This window comes from Geotrypetes seraphini, chromosome 3 (assembly GCF_902459505.1).
Source record: "Geotrypetes seraphini chromosome 3, aGeoSer1.1, whole genome shotgun sequence".
In the NCBI taxonomy this organism is placed as follows: domain Eukaryota; kingdom Metazoa; phylum Chordata; class Amphibia; order Gymnophiona; family Dermophiidae; genus Geotrypetes; species Geotrypetes seraphini.
Window position 1 is genome coordinate 364,931,775 of NC_047086.1, and position 22,234 is coordinate 364,954,008.

General features: G+C 46.9%; 1 protein-coding gene across 1 annotated transcript in view; it reads left to right on the forward strand.

The window, feature by feature from the left end:
- Positions 1–1,134: 1,134 nt before the first annotated feature.
- ZC3H6 (zinc finger CCCH-type containing 6) overlaps positions 1,135–22,234 on the forward strand; it is a 128,061-nt gene continuing 106,961 nt past the window's right edge. The window contains exons 1-2 of the mRNA XM_033936837.1: positions 1,135–1,728; positions 19,558–19,744. Coding sequence (XP_033792728.1) covers positions 1,643–1,728; positions 19,558–19,744 — 273 coding nt within the window. The 5' untranslated portion in view covers positions 1,135–1,642. The remainder of the gene's footprint in view (positions 1,729–19,557; positions 19,745–22,234) is intronic.

Sequence of the window (22,234 nt, forward strand, 5' to 3'; positions counted from 1 at the left end):
CCCTTCCACTGAAACCCCCCGATGCCAGTCTGAGCCGCCCTGTCCTGACGGATCCACGTTTTGCCTCTCTCCCCGTGGGGCTGGGCTTTGCCCAGCTGTTTCCGGACTGACGTCTTTCCCTCCTCGATCCTCCTCCCAGGGCGAGAAAAAGAAAGGGAGAAGCCGAGTCGGCGCCCTGTTGCGGCCGGAACTGGTTCCGATCCCGAAGCGTAGAATTTCTCCTTATTTTCAGTTCAGTGTTTTAGTGTTCACTGTTTTAAGAATAGTGTAATTTTAATTTTGCTAACAATTTGAATGTAGGCCCCTCTTGATCTTGAGACCCTAGGCTGAAGCCTAGTTAGCCTATAGGAAAATCCGGCCCTGCTTGTCATGTTTTCCCAAAGATGGTTACAAATATTTAAAGAAGACCTGTAGATTATGCAGAAATCCCACTTTTAGAAATCCCAGCAGTCCTTCCTTAGGCCTCGCCCCTCCACCACCATGCCAAATTTATATCATGACGAGGAAAATCTCTCTTTGGGAAGGACCACCCTTGGGGGGGGGGTAGTAGCAGGGATCAGTAGCGGGGTCTTTCTCATTATAATTTATTTAATTTTCTATACTGTTCTCCCAAGGGAGGCCAAAACGGTTTACATGAATGCATTCAAGAAGTACTTAAGCATTTTTCCCTGTTTGTCCCGGTGGGCTCACAATCTATCTAATGTAAAAAGCTGCTCGCATAGAAAATATGTAAAAAGCCAACAAATTTCTTATTAGGCATTTGGCAAATACCAAACATGCGGTCTAAGACATGAACTGGGCCCCACTGGACCTTTTATTCAGAACTTGTAAAATACAGAGGTTAGCACTCTTCTACCGATACAAAAGCATTTGGACCCTAGTTAAACCGTGAAAAGTGAACCTCATCTCTCAAGAAATAACACACACTACTGTTAAAGCTGCATTAATCCTATTTCTGTGTCTTGGCCTTCTTTGTAGTAAGTAATATTTTTCGTTACGAAATGCGCGCTCTGCCATCTACAAAATCATTTCCTAATACTGACGACTTCAAACAGGGGAGTTACCTTTAGAGCCCTATCTTATTCCTTATTGTTTCTGTGCTCGAGCTTTCCGAGTCTGCGCATTAAGCCTTCCGGTCCCCGTAACCTCACTGCTTCCGGTTGCGTCGCAGCTTAAGAATCCGCGCGGCAAACCGTTCTGCTACTGTCAGCTTTTCGCAGTCTCCGGGTCTTTGTTAGAGGCTCCCTGTCCCTGATAGTAGCGATCTGAAGGAAGCAGAAAAACCGTTCCCATCTCGAACTCAGGCTGCGCCAGCTACATTCACTCGCCCTTCCCCACCACTCTCTCCATCACTTTGGTGCAACGGACCCTGTAACACATGGAAGTACATCAGCGTTTCAATCCGCAGCACCTTCTCCAAGCCTGACCGTGACGTAAGACGGTTCCTTTCTGCAACCCGCGGAAAGATCCAGTATTTTTACGGTCGAAGAGAAAAGAGTGCGGACCATAATGTGAGCCGCCATAGTCTAGAGCTGTGGCGCCTAAAAAAAAAAAAAAAAAAAAAAGAGAAGACAGGTTTTATTTATTTTCCCCGCCCCCCCCTCCAACAAAGAGCGTGAATCTCTGCTACATATCAGTTGACATGGCTTTTGAAAGCCTTTTCTCCAACCCCCCCAACCTAGTTCTTGACAAAAACATGACAGAATCAGAGCATGCAGGGGACGAAAGGTCGAGTAACATTCTTCTATCTCAGTTCTTATGTGTGTTAATGTTAGAGTGGAAATGCATTGTACATTTTTTTAACAAAAAGATATACTGTTGTTATGGTAAAGATCACGTTCATAACCGCTAATGGCTAGTATTTTTTTTAAATCATATATTCTCCATGAGATATAGCATCTTATTATACAGTAGTCACATTCTGCATGCCTTAAGAAAACGTTAATAATGAAGGCATCAGTATCATAAATATGACATCGTATTCAGTATAAATTTTATTATAATTTTAAGATTGATAATTGAAGGAGACTAGCAGCGCTGGAGCTGATTTTCTACCTTTCTATCTCTTTGAATTGTTTCCTGTTACATTATGTTTCTGTGGCTAGCTTAGTATGCAGATTTAAGTACCGTCCTCTCCCATACACTAGAGGCAGTTTTCTAGCTCTGTGACAAACCCTAGGTTGTAAGTGCTTTGTAACTGCCTTTTGCTAAGTCTTTTTCTTAATCAGCCCTGATTCCCATTTTCACTATATCTATTCCAGATGTACACATTTTAGATTCAGATGTCCATTTAATTTTGTTGCGGTTGTAGTAACTAATAGTCCTGTGGGAAATTAAATTCTTGTGAAGGAGGCAATGTTTTTATCGGGTTAACATGGCAGTTCTGCAGAGATGTTGTATGTGTTTGAATTCACATATGCTCCTTCATAACTAAAGGTGGTACTAACATGATCTGGAAGTCTGTCTTCAGTGTTTAGGTTCTAGTAGAAAGGTTTTAGCATCTGCAAAGAAACGTTATAGCTATTCTGTACATTTAGTGTTTGTACATCGTAAACCTATTTGTTTTTTTCCCAATATTATGAAATTGAACAACCTCAAATGAGCAAAAGTACCATTCCAGTTTGCTTGACACAGAATCTAACACCCCCCCCCCCAAACAAAACAATATGTCCAACATATATTAAAAGGAAATGTAGGAAAATAAAGCAGATCTGGTCTAAATAAGAACCCAAAATCTGAGTGTGTAATTGTTCTCATTAATACATAAGATATAAATGTAATGCTGTGTGCAAAACATTTTTCATGACATAAAAGAAAGGGGATCAGATTTAAAATATAGCCTTTCCTTGTCATCAGCAGCAGGTAAATCCAGACGAATGAATTGTGTCCATCTACCAGCAGACGGAGATAGAGAGCACAAGAGCTCTTGCCATATATACGATAGTGTGCTCACTGGTACTTCAGTATTCTCTATCTCTGCAAGCAGAGGGATTGTCTTTCCTGCTCCTGGTATGGACTGGAAGCGGTTGCTCTGTCCAGCCTCGCTTGGCTCCTGTTGCGGCTTTGCTGTCTTGGTTGAGCATGGGGATCAGGCTGCTTGGGTGCCTGTTCAGGGGCATAGCTGGTGATGCTAGTTCCCTGCCCATCCCTTGGAACCCTATATATGTTAGTCCTGCACTCCTGTCTCCCTCCTCACATTATAAAAATTAAAAAAGTTAAGGATGTTGTGGTAAAGCCAGAGGAAGTGCTGGGATGGGGGCAGTTGGAGAGTAAACAGTGGCTGTTGTACGTTCATCACAGTGTGTACGTTCGTTACAGTAAATATATTGAGGGGTTTCAGGACTTCTTTATTTTATTTTACTTAATTTAGAGTTGACACTGGGGCGGGCTCAGTATGGTGGACTCGGATGCCTCCTCCTACCCGTCGGCTGCTGGTGTTCATGCGGTTGCGTGGGTTTTGGGGTAGAAAACCTTCTGTGCCTTGCCCATTGCTGGGCTTTCCTTGACAGTGTTGCAGAGTTGGTGGAGACATTTTCTGTGCCTGTCCTTGGGGAGGGGGTGCTTCTGCTTGAGTCTCAGGGCAGCTGCTGGATTTAATGGTCACGCGAGTTTTTGGTGGGAGGGATCTTGTTATTATTGACGGAGCCCGTCCTTGGAGGGAAAGGCCTCTGTTTCTTGGGGGTTTGCCGGTTGGATCTGGGAGGTGGTCTTATTGGGGTCAATGTCAGTGCCGCCTCCTCAGGGGTGTCAGACCGGAGAGGGTTGGGACCCCACCATTTCACTCCATCCTTCTTCCCACCATCAGTGATTTTCTGCACACTCTTGTGTCCTGCATTTCATGGGATCGGCTTGCAGTAAAAAACCCCCACCCAGCTGGTACACTGCTGTGCGGGGATGTGACACTAGGCTTGAGGATATTCAGCTGGTAGCCACGTCAGGGGTTTTCCCCAAGTGTGAGATTTTTCAGTTGGTGGGACACCACAATCGGGTTCTCCCGCTTCTGTTAGTGGCTTCCCGGGGGTGGGGGCTGCATTTGTTGTTGGGTTTTTTTTGGCCCTTTCGCATTTGGCTGTGCTCCATGTATTGAGAGCTCCTGGTGGCTCTTGGCTTGGAATGGGACCGTGCGTGATGTGCACATTGTCCTGCACTGCCATGGAACACCAGGTAGAGAGGGGATTACTCTATGCACCCTGCTTAGTTGGAGTGCCAATGGGGAAAACAGTCCTTCATTCTCTGTCGCGGTATGGTAGGCCAGTTCAATGCTTGCTTATCTGGCTCCTTCTTTCATGTGGTGTGCTTGTGGACCAGTTTGGTGGGATATCTATTTACTACGTCTCTCTGGTTCTCAGTAGTGCTACCCGATTCAGGGAAACATTTTTTGATTTGATTTGGCCTATTGAATCAAATTTTTTTTTTTTTAATTCAATTTGCTTTTCTTGCCCAATCTGATTTTTTTTTCAAATGTCCTGCCAGATTTATTGTTTTCTGGTTTTACAATATATTTTTAGGCTTTTTCCTTTTTGGCATTGCAGTCAAGAGTTGGATAAGAAGTTTATAACTACAGTTTTTATATACAGTACAGTCATTTCTAATTAAAACATTTTTTAAAATTGTGTCTCAATTTACATATCACATTTTTTTGGTTATTCTTATCTTTATCATGCAGTAATCACTGACAGTACATGACTGCCATCTACTGGGTAGGTCTACTTTAAACATAATTTCATCTTGTTCTATCACTATTTCATCACTCTTATCTCATTCACTGTTCCACACTGTGGTGTAAACAAAATAAACAAAGAAGATTTTTACTCTTTCTTTTAGTTCCTAACTCACGCTTGCTGTCTTAATATCGGCTCTGGCAGGATACACATTTCAAATCTGACTTATTTATTTATTTAAAAAGGGTTCTATACCATCTAATTCCTAGGTGGTTTATAAATAGCACATACATAATAGCTAAAACAGCACAAGAAAGGAACAAATCATCTAAAATTGAAATGCACAGTAATTCCTTAAACAGAAAATGAAATTATTTTTCTACCTTTTGTTGGAAATTTTCAAATTACCATATGTTGGTCCTAGGCTCTGGTTTCTGTTTGTCTTCTGTTAACTTGCTTTCCGGGGTCTCCTGCCCATTTGACTTTGTCTTCTTTCTTCATGCTAAACATCTATCTTCCATCTTTGTACCTTCCCATCCATTGGCATATACAAACATTTCTGTTTCTTTCCAACTGTCTTATCATCTCTCTCTCTCTTGTGCCCTAGGTCAAACCTCTCTATTCCTTTCCATGCAGTGCATCTCCCTTCCTTCCATTATCATGTGCAACATTTCTTTCTCTCTTCCCATGCATCAACTCTCCCTGTCGTTCACCCTATGCCCATTGTTTCTCCCTCTTCTCCATGCATGTCTCCCTCCCCTCCACCATAGGAAGGATTTCTCCCTCGCACCCCTTCCTGTCCTCCACCCTATATCCAACAATTCTTCCTCTCCCCCCCTGTGTGCTGCAACTTTCAAACCCTCCTAACCCTCCCATGCAGCACTTCCTGACCAACCTCCCCTCACCCCAATGTTATCTGATATAGCTCAGGTCCTCCTAAAGCAGCAGCAGTGCTGTGAACAGATTGTTTGTGGCCTGCCCCACCAGGGCTTCCCTCTGTCTTGTCATCAGTGACGTGGCAGAGGGAAGGCCCCGGCAGGACAGGTTGCGTGCAGCCTGCTCACAGTGCTGCTGCTGCTGCTGCTACTTTAGAAGGCCCGGAGGTATGTCAGGTCTCACCGGGGAAGAGTGGGGAGTTTGGTCACTGAATCTGTGAGTCTGATTTTTTTGGGGGAAAACGAATCACTTCAAATTGATTCACTGGTCGTGGTGCCCTTCTTGGGCTTCCTCCATCTCTGCAGCACCATTTGTGAATGCGGTCTGAGACACTTATTTAATTTGATTTATATCCCATCCTCCCTAGAGAGCTCAGAATGAGTTACAAGGTCTTTGGTTGTTGAGCTTAGCTCCACTTGCCTGCTGGGGCAGCTTCATCTTGGATGGAAGGTGCTTACTTGCCCAGCTTCATCTATGGATGTTGAGTACTACTCTCTTTGACTTTTTGCCACTTCTCCGTCGTTGATGGTTAAGCGTGGCTCCATTTGACTGTCTGGCATAGCTCCTTTGTTGGATGTAGAGCATGGATCCACTTTCCTGTTTGGGCACGATTCCATCCTTGACTGTAGAGTGCAGTTACTGGCCTTTTTGGCTCAGTTCGTTCTTTGAAGATGGAGCATGGCTCCATCTTTGAATGTGGAACGCAGCTCCACTTGTCTGCTTGGTGTGGGTCCATCTTTGGTATCCTGGGTGGCTCCACTTACCTGTTTGCCATGGCCCCATCTTCATATGTAGAGCTTGACTCAGTTTGCATGTTGTGTAAGACGGCTCCCCTTTACTGTTTGCCACAGCTCCATCTTTGGCAGAGCATGGCTTTTCTTTCCTGTTGGTACAATTTTACCTTTCGATGTACTTTTCGACTCTTCTTGCCTCCTTGGCACAGGTCCCTCTTCGGATGGTGTATGCTGCTTTGGATGCCTGCCTAGTGTATGTCCATCTTCAGATGTGACACGTCACTTTGGATACCTGCCTAGCGTGTCTCCATCTTTGGATGTATAACTCCATTATCCCAGGACAAGCAGGCATGATATTCTCACATGTGGGTGACGTCATCTATGGAGCCCCATCGCGGACAGCTTTTCAAGCAAACTTGATTGAAGTTTCAAGTTTGCTACACTGCACCACGCATGTGCATGCCTTCTTGCCCACTAGAGGGCGCATCCCCACCTTGTGGTCCTCAGTTCATTCTCTTCCGCGGAGCCAGAAGCCCTGTGGAAATTGTGCTCTTAGTTTTTGCCTTCTGTCACCGCGGCTGTGTCTCTTTTTTGACTCGGTCGCTGTGTTTCTCTTTTTTGTTCTTTTTATTTCTTTCAGTTTTTGTCAAAAAACAATCTTTTTCGTTCGGCTCCGGGGGCTCCCGGTAGCCGCGGCCGCGGGACCTCACTTGTTCCCGGCCGGTTTTTGGGCCCATGTCCCGTCCTGTGACGGGCTTCAAAAAGTGCACCCGGTGCGATCGGCTTCTTTCTATTACCGATTCTCACCGGTGGTGCTTGCGTTGTCTGGGCCCTGAGCACCCCACCGACACTTGTTCCCGGTGCTCCACTTTTCAGAGGAGAGCTCTCCGCCGCCGTCAGGCTCGCATGGCGGAGCTCTTTGCAGTGGACCCCGTGGCGGGGAAGGCGTCGGCCTCGGCTTCGGCCCCGGCCTTGACCTCGGCCTCGACTCCTTCGTCCTCGCCCCGGGAGCCCTCGACGTTGAAGCCGGTGTCTTCGACTCTGAAGTCGGCGAAGGGTAAGTCCTCACTTCCTTCTTCACTTTCAGCCTTGAAGAAGCCATCCTCGAGTTCCTCGGCGGGGGCGGGTGGGTCGTCCTCGGCCCCGCCCTGAGAGCCAAAGTCGGGTGCCCCGCGGGAATACTCGTTACCGAGGTCGCCCTTGAGGGAGCACCCGACGGCCCCGGATCTGCCCACTATGATGGGGGTTCCCGTCTTCCAGGACTTGCTCCGGGCTCTTATCGCCTCGGAGCTGTCCGGGGCCATCACGCACCTTCAGCAGGCTTCGGCCTCGGCTGCCCCGGCGTCGGTGACCTCGGTCTCGGTGCCTTCGACTTCGGGCCCGGGGGGGGGGGGGTTTCGGCCTCGGCCCCGACCTTGCCCTCGGCCTCGGTTGACCAGCCTGAGCGGAGTGTGCGGCCTCGGGACAAGGTGCGGCGAGTTCGGAGGATCTCTTCCTCGTCGAGGTCCTCCCGGGGTTCCTCGCCCTCGGGTCGGCCTCGGGTGAAGCGTCGATCGAGGAAGCCCAAACGCCAACGGGCTTCTCCTCGGCGCCGCGGTCGCTACTCGCCGACCGGGGCGAGACCCTGCGGGTCTCCGAACTACGCCTTGATAATCCGAGGCTGTTCCGTTCGTCTGAGGTTGAGTGCTCGAGGGACTCTTCGCCAAGACGAAAGGGGCGTGCCTCGGTGCCCCATACCCCGGGGACTTCCCGAAGGGGTTCCTCAGGGCATGGGCGGTCCCCGACCCCGCCTCGATCGCTCGGGGCGGCTTCTTGGGGTTCGGGGTCTGGCACGGGAAGGGAACCTCGTTACTCACGCGAGGCTTCTCCTTCCTTCTTGGCGAGGCGCTCGTCTCGATCTCCCTCTCCACCTTCAAAGCCCTCCTCTTTCTCTAGATTCGTTCTGGATATGGGAAGGGCTTTGGACCTTGATCTGGGAGCAGGATCACAGTACACCAAGGAGTTTTTGGAGGAGCAGGATTTACCCTCTCCCCCCAGAGAGACGCCTCGGCTCCCTCTTAATAAGGTTCTTAGCCAGACCTTCTTGAGGAACCTTGACTCCCCTCTTACAGTCACAGCGGTGCCTTCTAAGATGGAGTCCAAATATCGCACTGTTCCGTGCAAGGGCTTTGATAAGGCACAGCTGTCCCACCAGTCCCTACTGGTGGAGTCAGCTTTGAAGAAGTCGCAGCCTTCCAGGGTCTCTGCGGCAGTTCCCCCCGGACGGGAGGGACGGACCTTGGACAAGTTTGGTCGTCGCCTCTATTCCAACTCTTTGATGGCGACCAGGGTCCTAAATTACGCATTCACCTTCTCGTCTTATTTGAGACAGATGGTGAAGTCGTTGCCGAGGTTTTATGGAGTCATGCCGGATTCCCATAAAGAGGATTTTGGGGCTTTTATGTCCAATTTGTCCCAACTGCGTCTCTACCTCTTCCATGCTGTATATGACGCATTTGAGCTTGCCTCTCGAGTGTCCGCCTTCTCGGTGGCCATGCACCGCCTGGCATGGCTCCGTACCCTGGATATGGACCCAAATTTGCAAGAACGTCTGGCCAATCTTCCATGCGTTGGCTCAGAGTTGTTTGATGAATCCTTGGAGGCGGCGACCAAGCGTTTGTCTGAACACGAGCGCTCTATTGCCTCGTTGGTCCGTCCCAAACCCCGGGCTCCGCCACAGAAGCCGTTTAGACCCCTTCCGTGGCGGTACCCGCAGAAGTCGATGCCGGCCTTCTCCAGGCCACCGCCCCGACGCCCCCAGCAGCAGGGCAGGGCGTCCCAACCAAAGCCTCAGGCGCAAGGAGCGTCTAAACCCGCTCCGTCTTTTTGACGTGATGCGCAGTTGGGGGCGGGCCCCCTCCGCACTGTCGAAGGACCCCCTTCCTATCGGGGGCCGATTGCAGGCCTTTCTTCCAGCCTGGGCCGAGATCACGTCGGACGCTTGGGTGCTCCGGATCATCTCCGAAGGTTACTCGCTAAACTTCTTAGCCAGTCCGCCGGAACATCCGCCGGGGGCTTCTCTTGGCTGTCGAGACCAGCTTCCTCTTCTCTTGTCGGAAGCCAAGTCCTTGTTGAGCCTTCGGGCGGTGGAGCCTGTTCCCCCGAACCAAAGGGGACGGGGGTTTTACTCCCGGTACTTTTTGGTCCCGAAGAAGACAGGGGACTTACGCCCAATTCTGGACCTCCGAGGGCTCAACAAGTTTCTTGTCCGGGAGAAGTTCCGTATGTTGTCCCTCCCAGTCCTGTACCCTCTGTTAGACTCGGGGGACTGGATGTGCTCCCTGGACCTAAAGGAAGCATATACTCATGTTCCGGTGCATCCCGCCTTCCGCAAGTTCTTACGGTTCCAGGTGGGGGAGTTGCACCTTCAGTATCGCGTCCTTCCCTTCGGGCTGGCCTCGTCTCCTCGGGTCTTCACAAAGTGTATGGTGGTGGTCGCGGCTGCCCTGAGATCTCAGGGGCTGCAGGTCTTCCCCTACCTGGACGATTGGCTGATCAAGGCTTCATCCCGGGAGGGGGTTATCTCAGCGACCCGACAGACTATCATTTTTCTTCAACGTCTGGGGTTCGAGGTAAATTTTCCCAAATCGCAGCTGTGCCCGGTTCAATCCCTTCAGTTTATCGGGGCCGTGCTGGACATGGTTCGCCTTCGGGCGTTCCTTCCCTCGTCGAGACTGGAGGCTCTGCTTCGCCTGGCCCATCAGATTTTGCTGCAGCGCTCCGTATCTGCATACAGGCTGATGATTCTACTCGGCCACATGGCTTCGACAGTTCATGTCACGCCGTTTGCCCGATTGCATCTGAGACTCCCTCAGTGGACCTTGGCCTCCCAGTGGCGTCAGGATCGAGACCCGCTCTCCCTTCCTGTAATGGTCACTCCTTCCTTGAGACGATCGCTCCGTTGGTGGACCAACTCTTCCAATCTTTCCGGAGGTTTGCTCTTTCTCGTACCTCCACATCGCAAGGTCCTGACCACGGACTCTTCGGAGTACGCGTGGGGGGCTCACCTCGACGGTCTGCGGACTCAAGCGCTATGGTCGGCGGAGGACCGTCTTTGTCACATCAATGTGTTGGAGCTTCGTGCCATTTTTCTGGCAGCTTGAGCGTTCGGTCATCTGCTGCGCAATCAGGTGGTCCTGGTACAGACGGACAACCAAGTGGCAATGTATTATGTAAACAAGCAAGGGGGGAACGGGCTCTTGGTCCCTGTGCCGGGAAGCTTTGCGCCTTTGGGAATGGGCGACCTCCCAGAACATCTTCCTGCGGGCGGTTTACATTCAGGGAGAGAAGAATTGTCTGGCCGACAAACTCAGTCGTCTTCTCCAGCCGCACGAGTGGTCGCTAAACTCCCGAGTTCTGCGCGAGGTCTTCGACCGCTGAGGAACGCCTCAGGTGGATCTGTTTGCCTCCCCGGAGACTCGCAAACTGCCCCTCTACTGTTCACGGATTTACTCTCGGGACCGTCTCGAGGCAGACGCCTTCCTTCTCGACTGGGAAGGGAGATTCCTTTATGCGTTTCCTCCTTTTCCTCTGATCTTGAGGACGTTGGTTCACCTCAAGTCATCTGGCGCCACTATGATTCTCATTGCGCCTCGGTGGCCTCGTCAGCACTGGTACTCCCTGCTTCTTCAACTCAGTACCAGGGAGCCTCTACTTCTGCCGGTGTTTCCCTCTCTGCTGTCTCAGAGTCGGGGTTCGCTGTTGCATCCCAATCTTCAGTCATTACATCTGACGGCTTGGTTCCTTTCCCCCTGACTTCGGCGGTCAGGGAGGTGTTGGAAGCTTCGCGCAAGGCCTCGACTCGGCTTTGTTATTCTCAAAAGTGGACCAGATTTTCATCCTGGTGTACCTCGCACCATCTGGATCCAAGTTTGGTTCCGGTGTCCTCGGTTCTGGAATATTTGTTGCATTTGTCCGAATCTGGGCTGAAGACAACTTCCATCCGGGTACATCTTAGTGCTGTTGCTGCTTTCCATCGGCATCTAGAGGGACGTTCTTTCTCTCTACATCCTCTAGTGGTTCGTTTCATGAGGGGTTTAGTTAATATTAATCCTCCTATGAAACCTCCTCCTGTAGTTTGGGATCTTAATGTGGTCTTGGCTCAACTGATGAAACCTCCTTTTGAGCCTATTGACAAGTCTCTTCTTAAGTTTCTCACTTGGAAGGTGGTCTTTTTACTTGCGCTCACGTCTGCTCGTCGGATTAGTGAGCTACAGGCTTTGGTTGCGGACCCGCCCTTTACTGTATTCCATCATGACAAGGTGGTTCTTCGCACCCATCCTAAATTCCTACCTAAGGTTGTGTCTGATTTCCACCTCAATCAGTCTATTGTTCTTCCGGTGTTCTTCCCGAAGCCCCACTCTCATCCTGGTGAGGCGGCGCTTCACACGTTGGACTGTAAGAGGGCGTTGGCTTTTTATCTCCAACGTACCAAGTCTCATCGGAAAGTTCCTCAATTATTTTTGTCCTTTGATCCTAATCGGCTGGGACATCCTATTTCCAAGCGCACCTTGTCCAACTGGCTAGCTGCTTGTATTTATTTTTGCTACGCTCAGGCTGGTCTCACGCTCCATGGTAGAGTCACGGGGCATAAGGTCAGGGCGATGGCAGCTTCTGTTGCTTTCCTCCGATCTACTCCTGTGGAGGACATATGTAAAGCTGCCACTTGGTCTTCGGTTCATACGTTCACCTCCCACTGCTGTCTGGATACTTTGTCCAGAAGCGACGGCCGGTTTGGCCAGTCGGTGTTACGTAATCTGTTTTTCTAAATTGCCATCCTCCCACTAGCCCTTTTTTGGTTGGCTTGGAGGTCACCCACATGTGAGAATATCATGCCTGCTTGTCCTGGGATAAAGCACAGTTACTTACCGTAACAGGTGTTATCCAGGGACAGCAGGCATATATTCTCACAACCCGCCCTCCTCCCCGGGGATGGCTTCTTTGCTGGTTATGGAACTGAGGACCACGAGGTGGGGATGCGCCCTCTAGTGGGCAAGAAGGTATGCACATGCGTGGTGCAGTGTAGCAAACTTGAAACTTCAATCAAGTTTGCTTGAAAAGCTGTCCGCGCTGGGGCTCCGTAGATGACGTCACCCACATGTGAGAATATATGCCTGCTGTCCCTGGATAACACCTGTTACGGTAAGTAACTGTGCTCTCTGGCTACCTGCTTAGCATGCCTCCATCTTCAGTTTAACCCACCATGTTGAAAGTTGAATGTTCACTTCTCATGTCTTCTTGAGATGTAGAGATGCATTGGCTGCCAAAGGAAGCCCAGGTGTTGTTCAAATTAGGCTGTTGCTGTTATAAGGTTGTTTATGGTGCAGCCCCTTCTTATTTAGTCAATAGATTTACTTTCGCATCATACAGACATAGTAGAAGAACTCATCCTTTGTTTAATTTTCCATCTATCCAGGCTAGTAGGAGTAAGAAATTTTTCAATCAGGCAGCTCTTCATGACAACAAATTCCGAATATTGTTGCTTACTACCCATTCTTATGGACACTTCAGAAAACAATTGAAGACCTACCTTTTTTCTAAATATTTGACTGTTTAATGAATCATCTTATTCTATGTAACATGTTTATTTTTATAACTTTTTGTAAACCGTGTTGAACTACTGGTTACGTGGTCAATAAGCACTATGTTATGTTATATCTGCCAGGTGTTTCTCCGGGTGCTTTTCCTTCTTTCTATGTGGGCTGCAGTTATGGATGCTGCCTGGCTGCAACTCCATCTCTGGAGGGGAGTTCCTTTGTCATGCACTCATCACTCCGTAGTTTCAGGTTGCTACTCTAACATGGGGCACAGCTCCATTTGGGTGATCCACTGTGGCACGGGGTCACAAGAATGTACACAGCACTTCCTCCAGTGTAGAGCGTTCTTCCTGGTATCTGTGTTCGGGTGAGTCTCTATAACACTCCTCTTGGGGGTGCATGCATTTGCCAACCTGGCTTCTCCAGCAAGGTCCCATTGGCTGCGGCACCCCTTCCCTTTTTGACTCTAGGCGTTTGCGCCTTTTGTTTGTTGGGGCCACATTAGCCTCAAGTTGGCACATTCTCTTATATAGGTTTCTGCTTTAGTTTGTTCGCTGGGTCTGGAAAACGGCTACATTCTGTTGTGTGGGCCACTGTTCATGGTATCTCTTTTTTTTCTGTGTGCTACTTTACATCCCACCCTAATATGGATTGATTTGCTACATCCCATTCATCTGGATTCATCTGCTAATGACAAGGAAACAAACGTTATGTATCATACCTGATAATGTTCATTCCTTTAGTCACAGCAGATGAATCCAGAGCCCTGCCCTTTCTGTTTATTTAGGTTTCGTTCTGTTTTTCCTTTGCTCCACAGGAATTGGGCCTGGGGAAGTTCTCAAAGTGCACATCACAATTGTGAGGAGGGAGTTCTGGGCTTTTGACCTGTTTGGTTAATCCTGCTGCTTTGTCACAAGGAATACTGAAGTACCAGTGAGCAGACCATTGAATGTATGGCAGAGTTCAACTTTGTGCTCTCTATCACCGCCTGCTGGCAGGTGGACACAACCCATCTGGATTCATCTGCTGTGACTAAAGGAATGAACATTATCGGGTATGATACATAATGTTTTTTCTGTGATTACACTTCTCCCTCCGTATTCGCTGTGATAGGGGATTAACAGAACCACAAATACAGAAAAACCGTGAATAACTTTTCCATATGTTATTTGCTGTTTTCTATTAAAAACCATCATGAATATGGTGAAACCGCGAATAACATGATGGGAAACCTGGCCTGTTCCTGAAGGAGATGCAAAACACAGTGAAGAAAGTGCTGGGAATCAGCAATTTTCTCTGTAAACACTTGGAATCAAAGATTTCTCTATGCAAGCTGATGTAATTTGGGGGGAGGAGCCAGCAAGCTAAAAACCGTGAATAATCAAAACCGCGGGTCCCTTTGTGTCATAGAGGTTAAGGGGCATGAATGTAGCCAGGATCTGAGCCAGAGGGCTGCAAACGATCTTAGACTGAGAGAACTACACTGGGATTGGACTCAAGCTTGAATGTATGGGTGTAAGCTAAGTAAGCAGACTTTTGTTCAAGGTTGGAGGACATTATAAAATAGGCTATTGAAAAAAATGTTTTTATTTTAAACTTACCCCCTCTTTTACGATAGCAGTTTATAGTTCGGGGAGCTGCACTGAATTGCCCGCGCTGCTCCCGACACTCCTAGGAACTCGATGAGCATCGGGAGCAGCGCGGGCCATTCAGCGTGGCTCCCCGTGCTAGAAACTGCTATTGCAGTTTCATAAATGGAGGCCTTAGTCTTCAATTTACACAAAACAATTTTTTTCTTTTATCTGTGCTAAACCTTTCCAAAACTTCCTTTTCTATTTCTATCCTTCTTTCCTTATCCAGCTTTTGATGCATACTCAAAGTATATATAGCCCATTCAAGTGATCTTCTGTCATTGTTGAGTGCAACAAAGTTTCCAGAGTGTAGAAGCATTCATGTACCCTCACCCACCCCATCATCTCTCACTTGCATCTTTTCCCACCTTCCTTTCTGGTCTGTGTCATTTTCTTCCTCCCCCACTTATGGGTCCAAGATCCATCCCTGTCCCCTACCCTTCCTTTCACCCCATGTCACCTCCGCTTTTCCCCATTGTGGCTCCATCTGGCCCCTTCTCTTCCTCCTTTTGTGGGTCTGCTCTCTCTCACTTTCTGACCCCTATCCCCGTGGCATCTTCCTGCTGTCTTGCTCCTGGCCCGACAACCTCCTCCCTCCCCTTGTGGGTCTGGCCTCCAATCGACCCCCCTTCCCCTTGTGGAACTGGTATTTCTTACCCGCGAGCCCTCCCAAAGCAGCAGCGGCAGTCAGCCAACAGAGGAAATACTGTAAACAGGCAGCTTGTGGTCAACCCCGCGAGGGCCTTTTCTCTGCTGCTTTGGTGGGGTTGGCACAGGCTTTTAGTACTGCATTTATTTTTGGTCAGTTAAGGGGGGGTGTGCAACTGCATCCTGCTAGCTACTCCCATGTTAAGGGGTGCAATGAGTCACAACCTGTAAAAGAGAGGCATTTCACACTTGAAAAGACAGATGTAGTTGGTACTCTTTGCACCAGCCATAAGACACTTCGGGCCCTATTTACTTAGCAATTTTCCCATAGATACAGAATGGGAGAAACACTTTAGTAAATAGCCCCCTTTGTATGTTGCTATAAAATTTGATCTCTTATGACACACATTTAACTTTTCAGTAATTTAACATACGTGTTAATCACATGTGCTAAGCAGATAATCACATGTGTTAAGCAGATAATAGGTATGACAATGTTATGAGTCAGGAACTGAGCAGGCATGAGCAGAGAATGAGTATGGACGTCATATTAAGTTACTGTATGTAGCTACTTTAGCGTTTATTGTCATGGTTACCAATTGTTCAGGGGCCTTAATGTCTCCTCAAGAGTGCTACCAGCAGACAGCTACTGAAGCCCCTCATCATCCCCTTCTGATCAGATCATCCTCCCTTCCCCATGAAGAGGCCCCATCCATCCAGTCTTTCAGGTGCTTACCAGGATTTTCCCTGATGAGTAAGTGGCAGGACTGGAGCAATCCCCAAACACTCCTGGGTTCAAAATCATGGTTCTGAGTCCTTGCAGCAGTCTTGCGAGGGCTTATTAGGTGGTGATTATGATTGAGGAGGTAATGCTCTTCAAGAGGATGGGAGGGGGATAGGAATATCAGGATGTGCTGATGCTGATTGGAGTTGGGCAATGGGGGGATACTTGGGGATGGGGTTATATTACATAGGGGCTGCAGTAACTGCATCCACACTATCTGCTAGTGCATTTACCGTGTGGTAATAGTAGGGCAGGTGCTGTCTATTTCCCAGATAGTTAAGGGCAAATTCTATAAACGGCGTCTTGATAGTAGGCGGTGGTAGGGAATCTCCTTGCCGCGATCAGTTTAGCGGCTGCGTCAGTGAACCCTTCCCCCTCTTCCTCGTGAAGACTACCGGCAGGAGGGATGCCCAGTCCCTCCTGCTAGAACCCCCAAATCCCCCCTGAATTTCCACAGCAGGAGGAATGCCCAATTCCTCCTGCCACCACCCCGCCAACACATCCACCGGCAGGAGGGATGCCCAGTCCCTCCTGCCGGAAACCCCCTCCCTTTCCAAGCCCACCTGGACCCCACCAGTACCTTTTTTAACTGGCTGGCAGAAAAAATGCTTACTCTCTCCACTGAATGATGGGCCTTCCCCTTCCCGGTGCATCGTGGGATGCACCAGGGAGGGGCTTAAGGCTCCTCCCATAGGAGAACTCTTTGGCACCTGGGCCAACCAGAATCTTAGGCCTCTCTCCCAGTACATTCTGGGATGCACTGGGAGTGGCCTAGGACTCCGATTGGCTAGGTCCCTTAGGCCACTCCCCATGTAGTCCTTTCCACAAAAGTGGAAGTAAGGAAGAAGTAGGGAATTCCAGCCAGTAAGTCTGACTTCTGTGGTACGCAAATTAATGTAAACGCTTTTTAAACAGAGAATGGTGAAGTTTCTGGAATCTGGTGGATTACAGGATCAGAGGCAACATGGATTCACTAGAGATAGGGCTTGTCAAGCAAATCTTATCAATTGGGTGACCAGAAAATTGGATAGAGGGAGTACGCTAAATTTGGTGTATTTAGATTTTAGCAAAGCATTTGACAGTGTTTCACATAAACGTCTAATAAATAAAAACTGAGTGGTTTTGGGATGGGTCCCAAAATGATGGGCTGGGTCAGGAGCTAATTAAGTGGAAGACGACAGAGGGTAGTGGTCAATGGCGATACTAACTAAACTAAACCTTAGGTTTGTATACCGCGCCATCTCCGCAAGCGTAGAGCTTGGCACGGTTTACAGAATTAGGATAGAAAGGAACTCCAGAAGAAGAAGGGTTATAGGAAAGGAACTAAGAGGGTAGAGAGGGGTCAAGGTACCAGAGAGCGGGAGGTGTTAGATTTTTGAAAAGAGTCAAGTTTTCAGGTGTTTGCGGAAGAGTTGGAGGGAGTTTGAATTTCTGAGCGGGGATGTGAGGTTGTTCCAGAGTTCTGTGATTCTAAAGGGGAGAGATGTTCCTAGTTTTCCTGCGCGGGATATACCTTTTGTAGAAGGGAATGATAGTTTCAGTTTTTAGGAGGATCTGGAGGAGTTAGGGTTTGATGAGTTCCAAAGGAGTGGAATAACGGGAGGAAAGAGATGTTACCTCACTTTGAGGAAAGAGATGTTACCAGTGGTGTGCCTCAAGGTTCTGTTCTTGGGCCTGTTCTTTTTAACATTTTTATAAGCAATATTGCTGAAGGGCTGCCAGGTAAGATTTGCCTCTTTGTGGATGATACCAAAATCTGCAATAGAGCAGACACCCCGTATATTGTGAATAACATGAAGAAAGACCTAGCGAAGCTTGAAGAATTGTCTGAAATTTGACAGCTATAATTTAATGCTAAGAAATGCAAGGTCATGCATTTGTGCTACAAAAACCCGAAGGAACAGTATAGTTTAGGGGATGAAGAACTTATGTGCACGACAGAAGAGAGGGACTTGGGTGTGATTGTATGAGATGATCTGAAGGTGGCTAAACAGGTTGAAAAGGTGATGGCAAAAGCTAGTAGGATTCTAGGGTGCATAGGAAGGTATGACTAGTAGGAAAAAGGTGATATTGATGCCCCTGTATAAGATTCTGGTCAGACCACTGGAATGGGAAGGAGAGAAAGAGAGATACCAGACCACAGAATGGAAGGGAAGGAGGTGGGGAGAGAGATGCCAGACTACAGGGAGGAGAAATGCCAGACCACAGAGAGGAGAGAAGGAGAAAGATGTTAGACCTCAGGAAGAGGGAGGGAAGGAGAGACAGATGCCAGAACATGGGAGAGGAGAAAGATTCCAGACTATGGGAAGGAGAGGAGAAAGATGCCAGACCATATGAGGGGGGAATGGGGAAGACAAAGTTGTCTGACCATGAGATAGGGATGAGGTGGTGCACAGGGATGGAGGGGAAGGGGAAACAGAGGGAGGAGATGGGGAACAGCAATGGGTGCAAGAGGGAAGAGATAAGAAGAAATGCTTCTTATGGATAGATGGGAATAGGGGAGAAAAAAGAGGGAGGAGATGGTACACATGGATATGGGAAGGGAAGACATGGAAAAGTAGATAGATTTTGAGAAGAAAGCAGATAAGTGGAAGAAAGTTGAATGTTAAAAGTTAATGTTAAAAATGGATGTATGGCAGAAAGTGAAAGAGAGAAAAACAGCAAATGGATAAGGTGGCCCTGGATACACAGTTAAGAGCGCAGACAGAAGGAAGTGCAGCCAGAGCCTGGGAAAAGATGGTTTGAAAATCAAAATCACCAGACAACAAAAGTAGGGGAAATTATTTTATTTTCAATTTAGTGATTGAATTGTGTCAATTTTGAGAATTTACATGTGCTGTCTATATTTTGCACTGTTCAGGAAGAAATGCATTTGTTTCTATTTCTATGGGGTTTTACTGCATGCAGAGTTTTGAATCTTAAGGTTTCGTTTGTGTATATTAGTACTTTTAGTTTGTGGTCCCGTATTTGTTCTGGTAGGAATGAATGTTGAGAAGCATACAATGTGCTTTGTGTAGTTTAATTATGTGTTGTTAATAAGATTATATTTTGTGTGTGTATATATGAAAAATGAATGAAAAAAATGCTATTACAATATGTACTATTATGGGGGTGGGGCTTTGGGCCCCCCCCCAAACAAAAAAGCATTCTGATGCCTATGCCTAGAATAACTATTTGAATAAAGTTGGGATTAAGGATGGTAACATCTATGAGGTGAAAATAACCAGGTGAATCACTGGAATGGTGTCTCGGGGTCAGGTAGGATCTATACTACTTCTAAGACTAAGACCCTGTTTTACAAAGGCGCATTAGCTGTTTTAGTCTATAGACTAACATGCACATGTTAGCGTTTAACGTGCACATAGATTTAATGTGCACTAAAACGCTTAGCGCACCTTTGTAAAAGGAGCCCTAAATATCTTAATAAAAAATTCAGCCCGTGACTTAGTCTGTGTTTTAGATTTGTGAACTCTTGAAATGCTCTAACCTTTGTACTCTGTTGAGAGAGAAATTAAAATGTTGTATTTTATTGATGCCAACAAATGATATACAAGATTGTATATCTAAAATATGCTCTCCTGTTTGCAGAGAGGATGGTGAGCTGGAGGATGGTGAAATAGATGATGCAGGATTTGAAGATGTTCAGAAAGAAAAAGAAGATGTAAAAGAAACTGATAAACAAAAAAATGAAAAAGGGCACAGAAAATTCAGAAAGAAACATAAAAAAGAAAAAGAAAAGAAGAAAGCAAAGAGAAGACGACGAGAAAAACACAAGGTTAACAATTCTCAGAAAAATACATGATTTAAAGCTGCAATATAAGAAAATGTTTGTAGGTATTTACTATATGCAGGATTATGAGAATAGCAAGTGGATTTTCTTCTTTGGCAAAATTACCTGAGAGCAGATGTTTACATATTTTGGGCCCAGGGGAAGGATTAAGAAGCACCTTCAGCCCCAGTCAGGATCTAAGAATTCAAGGTAGGACTCTGGGTAGGAGAAAGAGTGCTACAACTAAAGTAGAGGTGTAACGAGAGAGAGAGCCAACATAGGGATGGGAGACATGACATGCTGGGTCAGACCACTGGTGTGGTTTGTCCACCAGCCTCTGGGAGATTCTGTTTCTAAAAATTCTTTGTAATGCACTGAACTTCATCCTCACACAAAACAGTGGATGAGACAGAAAAAGTATATGCTCAGCAAGTTAGTATGTTTCTTCTGGTTGATTTGATCACTTCCACATGTTCTGTGATTCCCAAGGCTTTTCAGGGCTAATTTGTTTGAGATTATTTCCTATATGTATATATAGATATAGATTATACAAATACTTAGACCTCACTTGCCTCCATCACTCCAGCAGATTCCTCCTGGAGCCGCCAAGTTTGTGCTACTAGTCTGACTCCAATTTTGTGCAGTCTTCCTGTTTATTTTTAAGACTCAAAAACTTCCTACCCGTTACTACTACTATTAATTATTTCTATAGTGCTACCAGACACACGCAGCGCTGCACAGAGTCATGAAGAAGAAAACAGTCCCTGCTTGAAAGAGCTTACAATCTAAACAGCCAAGACAGACATTAAACTAAACAAAACTAAACCTTAAGTTTGTATACCGCATCATCTCCATAAAGATAGAGCTCGACACGGTTTACAGGTAAATTCAATAAATGAGGGAAGGACATAATAAGAAATTAGAGGTTATGAAGAGGATAGCTAGCTTTACATTTTAAATAGATAGCTTTACATTTTAGAGAAAAGCCAGGTTTTCAGATGCTTTCGGAATAGTTGGAATGAGCCTAGGTTCAGCAGTGGGGCAGAGAAGTTATCCCAAATCTCAGTGAATTTGAAGAAAAGGGATTGCCCTAATTTACCTGTATATATGACGCCTTTTAACGAGGGGAAAGATAATTTGAGTTTTTGGGCAGATCTGGTAGTGTCAGGTCTCGAAGAATTCCAGGATAGTGGAATTAGGGGAGGAAGAATGCCATATAGGATCTTGAATATTAGGCAGGTACATTTAAAGTGAATCCTAGAAATCACTGGAAGCCAGTGAAGTTTTGACAGAAACGGAGAAACATGGTCAAATTTGCTTTTTGCGAAGATCAACCTAGCTGCAGTGTTCTGGATCCGCTGAAGTCTTTGAAGATTTTTATTGGTTAGACTTAGATAGATGGAATTACAATAGTCCAGTCTGGAAAGAATGATTGATTGTACAAGGACAGCAAAATGTTGTTGGCGGAAGCAGGATCTCACTTTCTAATATTATTCTGTAGTCTATTGCTGTGGTGTGTTCCAGCCTCTGCACTTGTCTTAGCTCCATTGTTTCTGCTATGTCCAGTATTGTACCTTATCACAGGACAAGCAGGCAGTATATTTTCACAGATAGGTGATGTCATCCATGGAGCCCTGGTATGGACAGTGGTGATGTCATCCATGGAGCCCTGGTATTGACTGCCCATTTCACACACATGCCAGTGCCTTCCTGCCCAACTTCAGCTCACAGGCAACGGAAAGCGAAACGAAGCAAAAATCTATACGAAAAAGGAGATTACCGCTGAAAAATAGCTGGAAAGTGATGACCACAAATGATCGCAGTCTAAGCAACAAAGTTCATGATCTGCAAGCCCTGATGTTAGAGGCAGATCTAGATATTATCGCTATCACATAGACATGGTTCAGTGAATCACATGGATGGGATGCAAACATACCGGGATATAATCTTTTTTAGGAAGGACAGAGATGGTCAAAAAGGTGGAGGAGTAGCTCTCTATGTAAAGATCAATATCCAAGCGACCGAAATGCAAGGGACCTGGGGAGAGGAATAAGTGAAAGAAGTGATATGGATCGCTCTGAAAAGAGAAGATGGAACTTCTATCTACGTGGGTGTAGTCTACAGACCTCAGACTCAATCGCAGCAAATTGATAAGGATCTGATTGTGGATATCCAAAAGTTTGGAAGGAAAGAGGAGGTGCTACTATTGGGAGATTTCAACCTGCCGGATGCGCACTGGAATGTTCCGTCTGCGGAATCAGAAAGAAGTAGGGAGATTGTGGATGCCTTTCAAGAGGCCCTGCTCAGACAAATGGTGACGGAACCCACGAGGGAAAAAGCGATATTGGATCTGGTCCTCACAAATGTAGAGAGTAACTAAGTGGGTGCTCACCTGGGAAGTAGCGATCATCAAACGGTTTGGTTTGATATAACAGCTATAGTGGCTGCACGATACTTAAAGTCCTAAATTTCAAACGTATGGATTTTAATGCAACG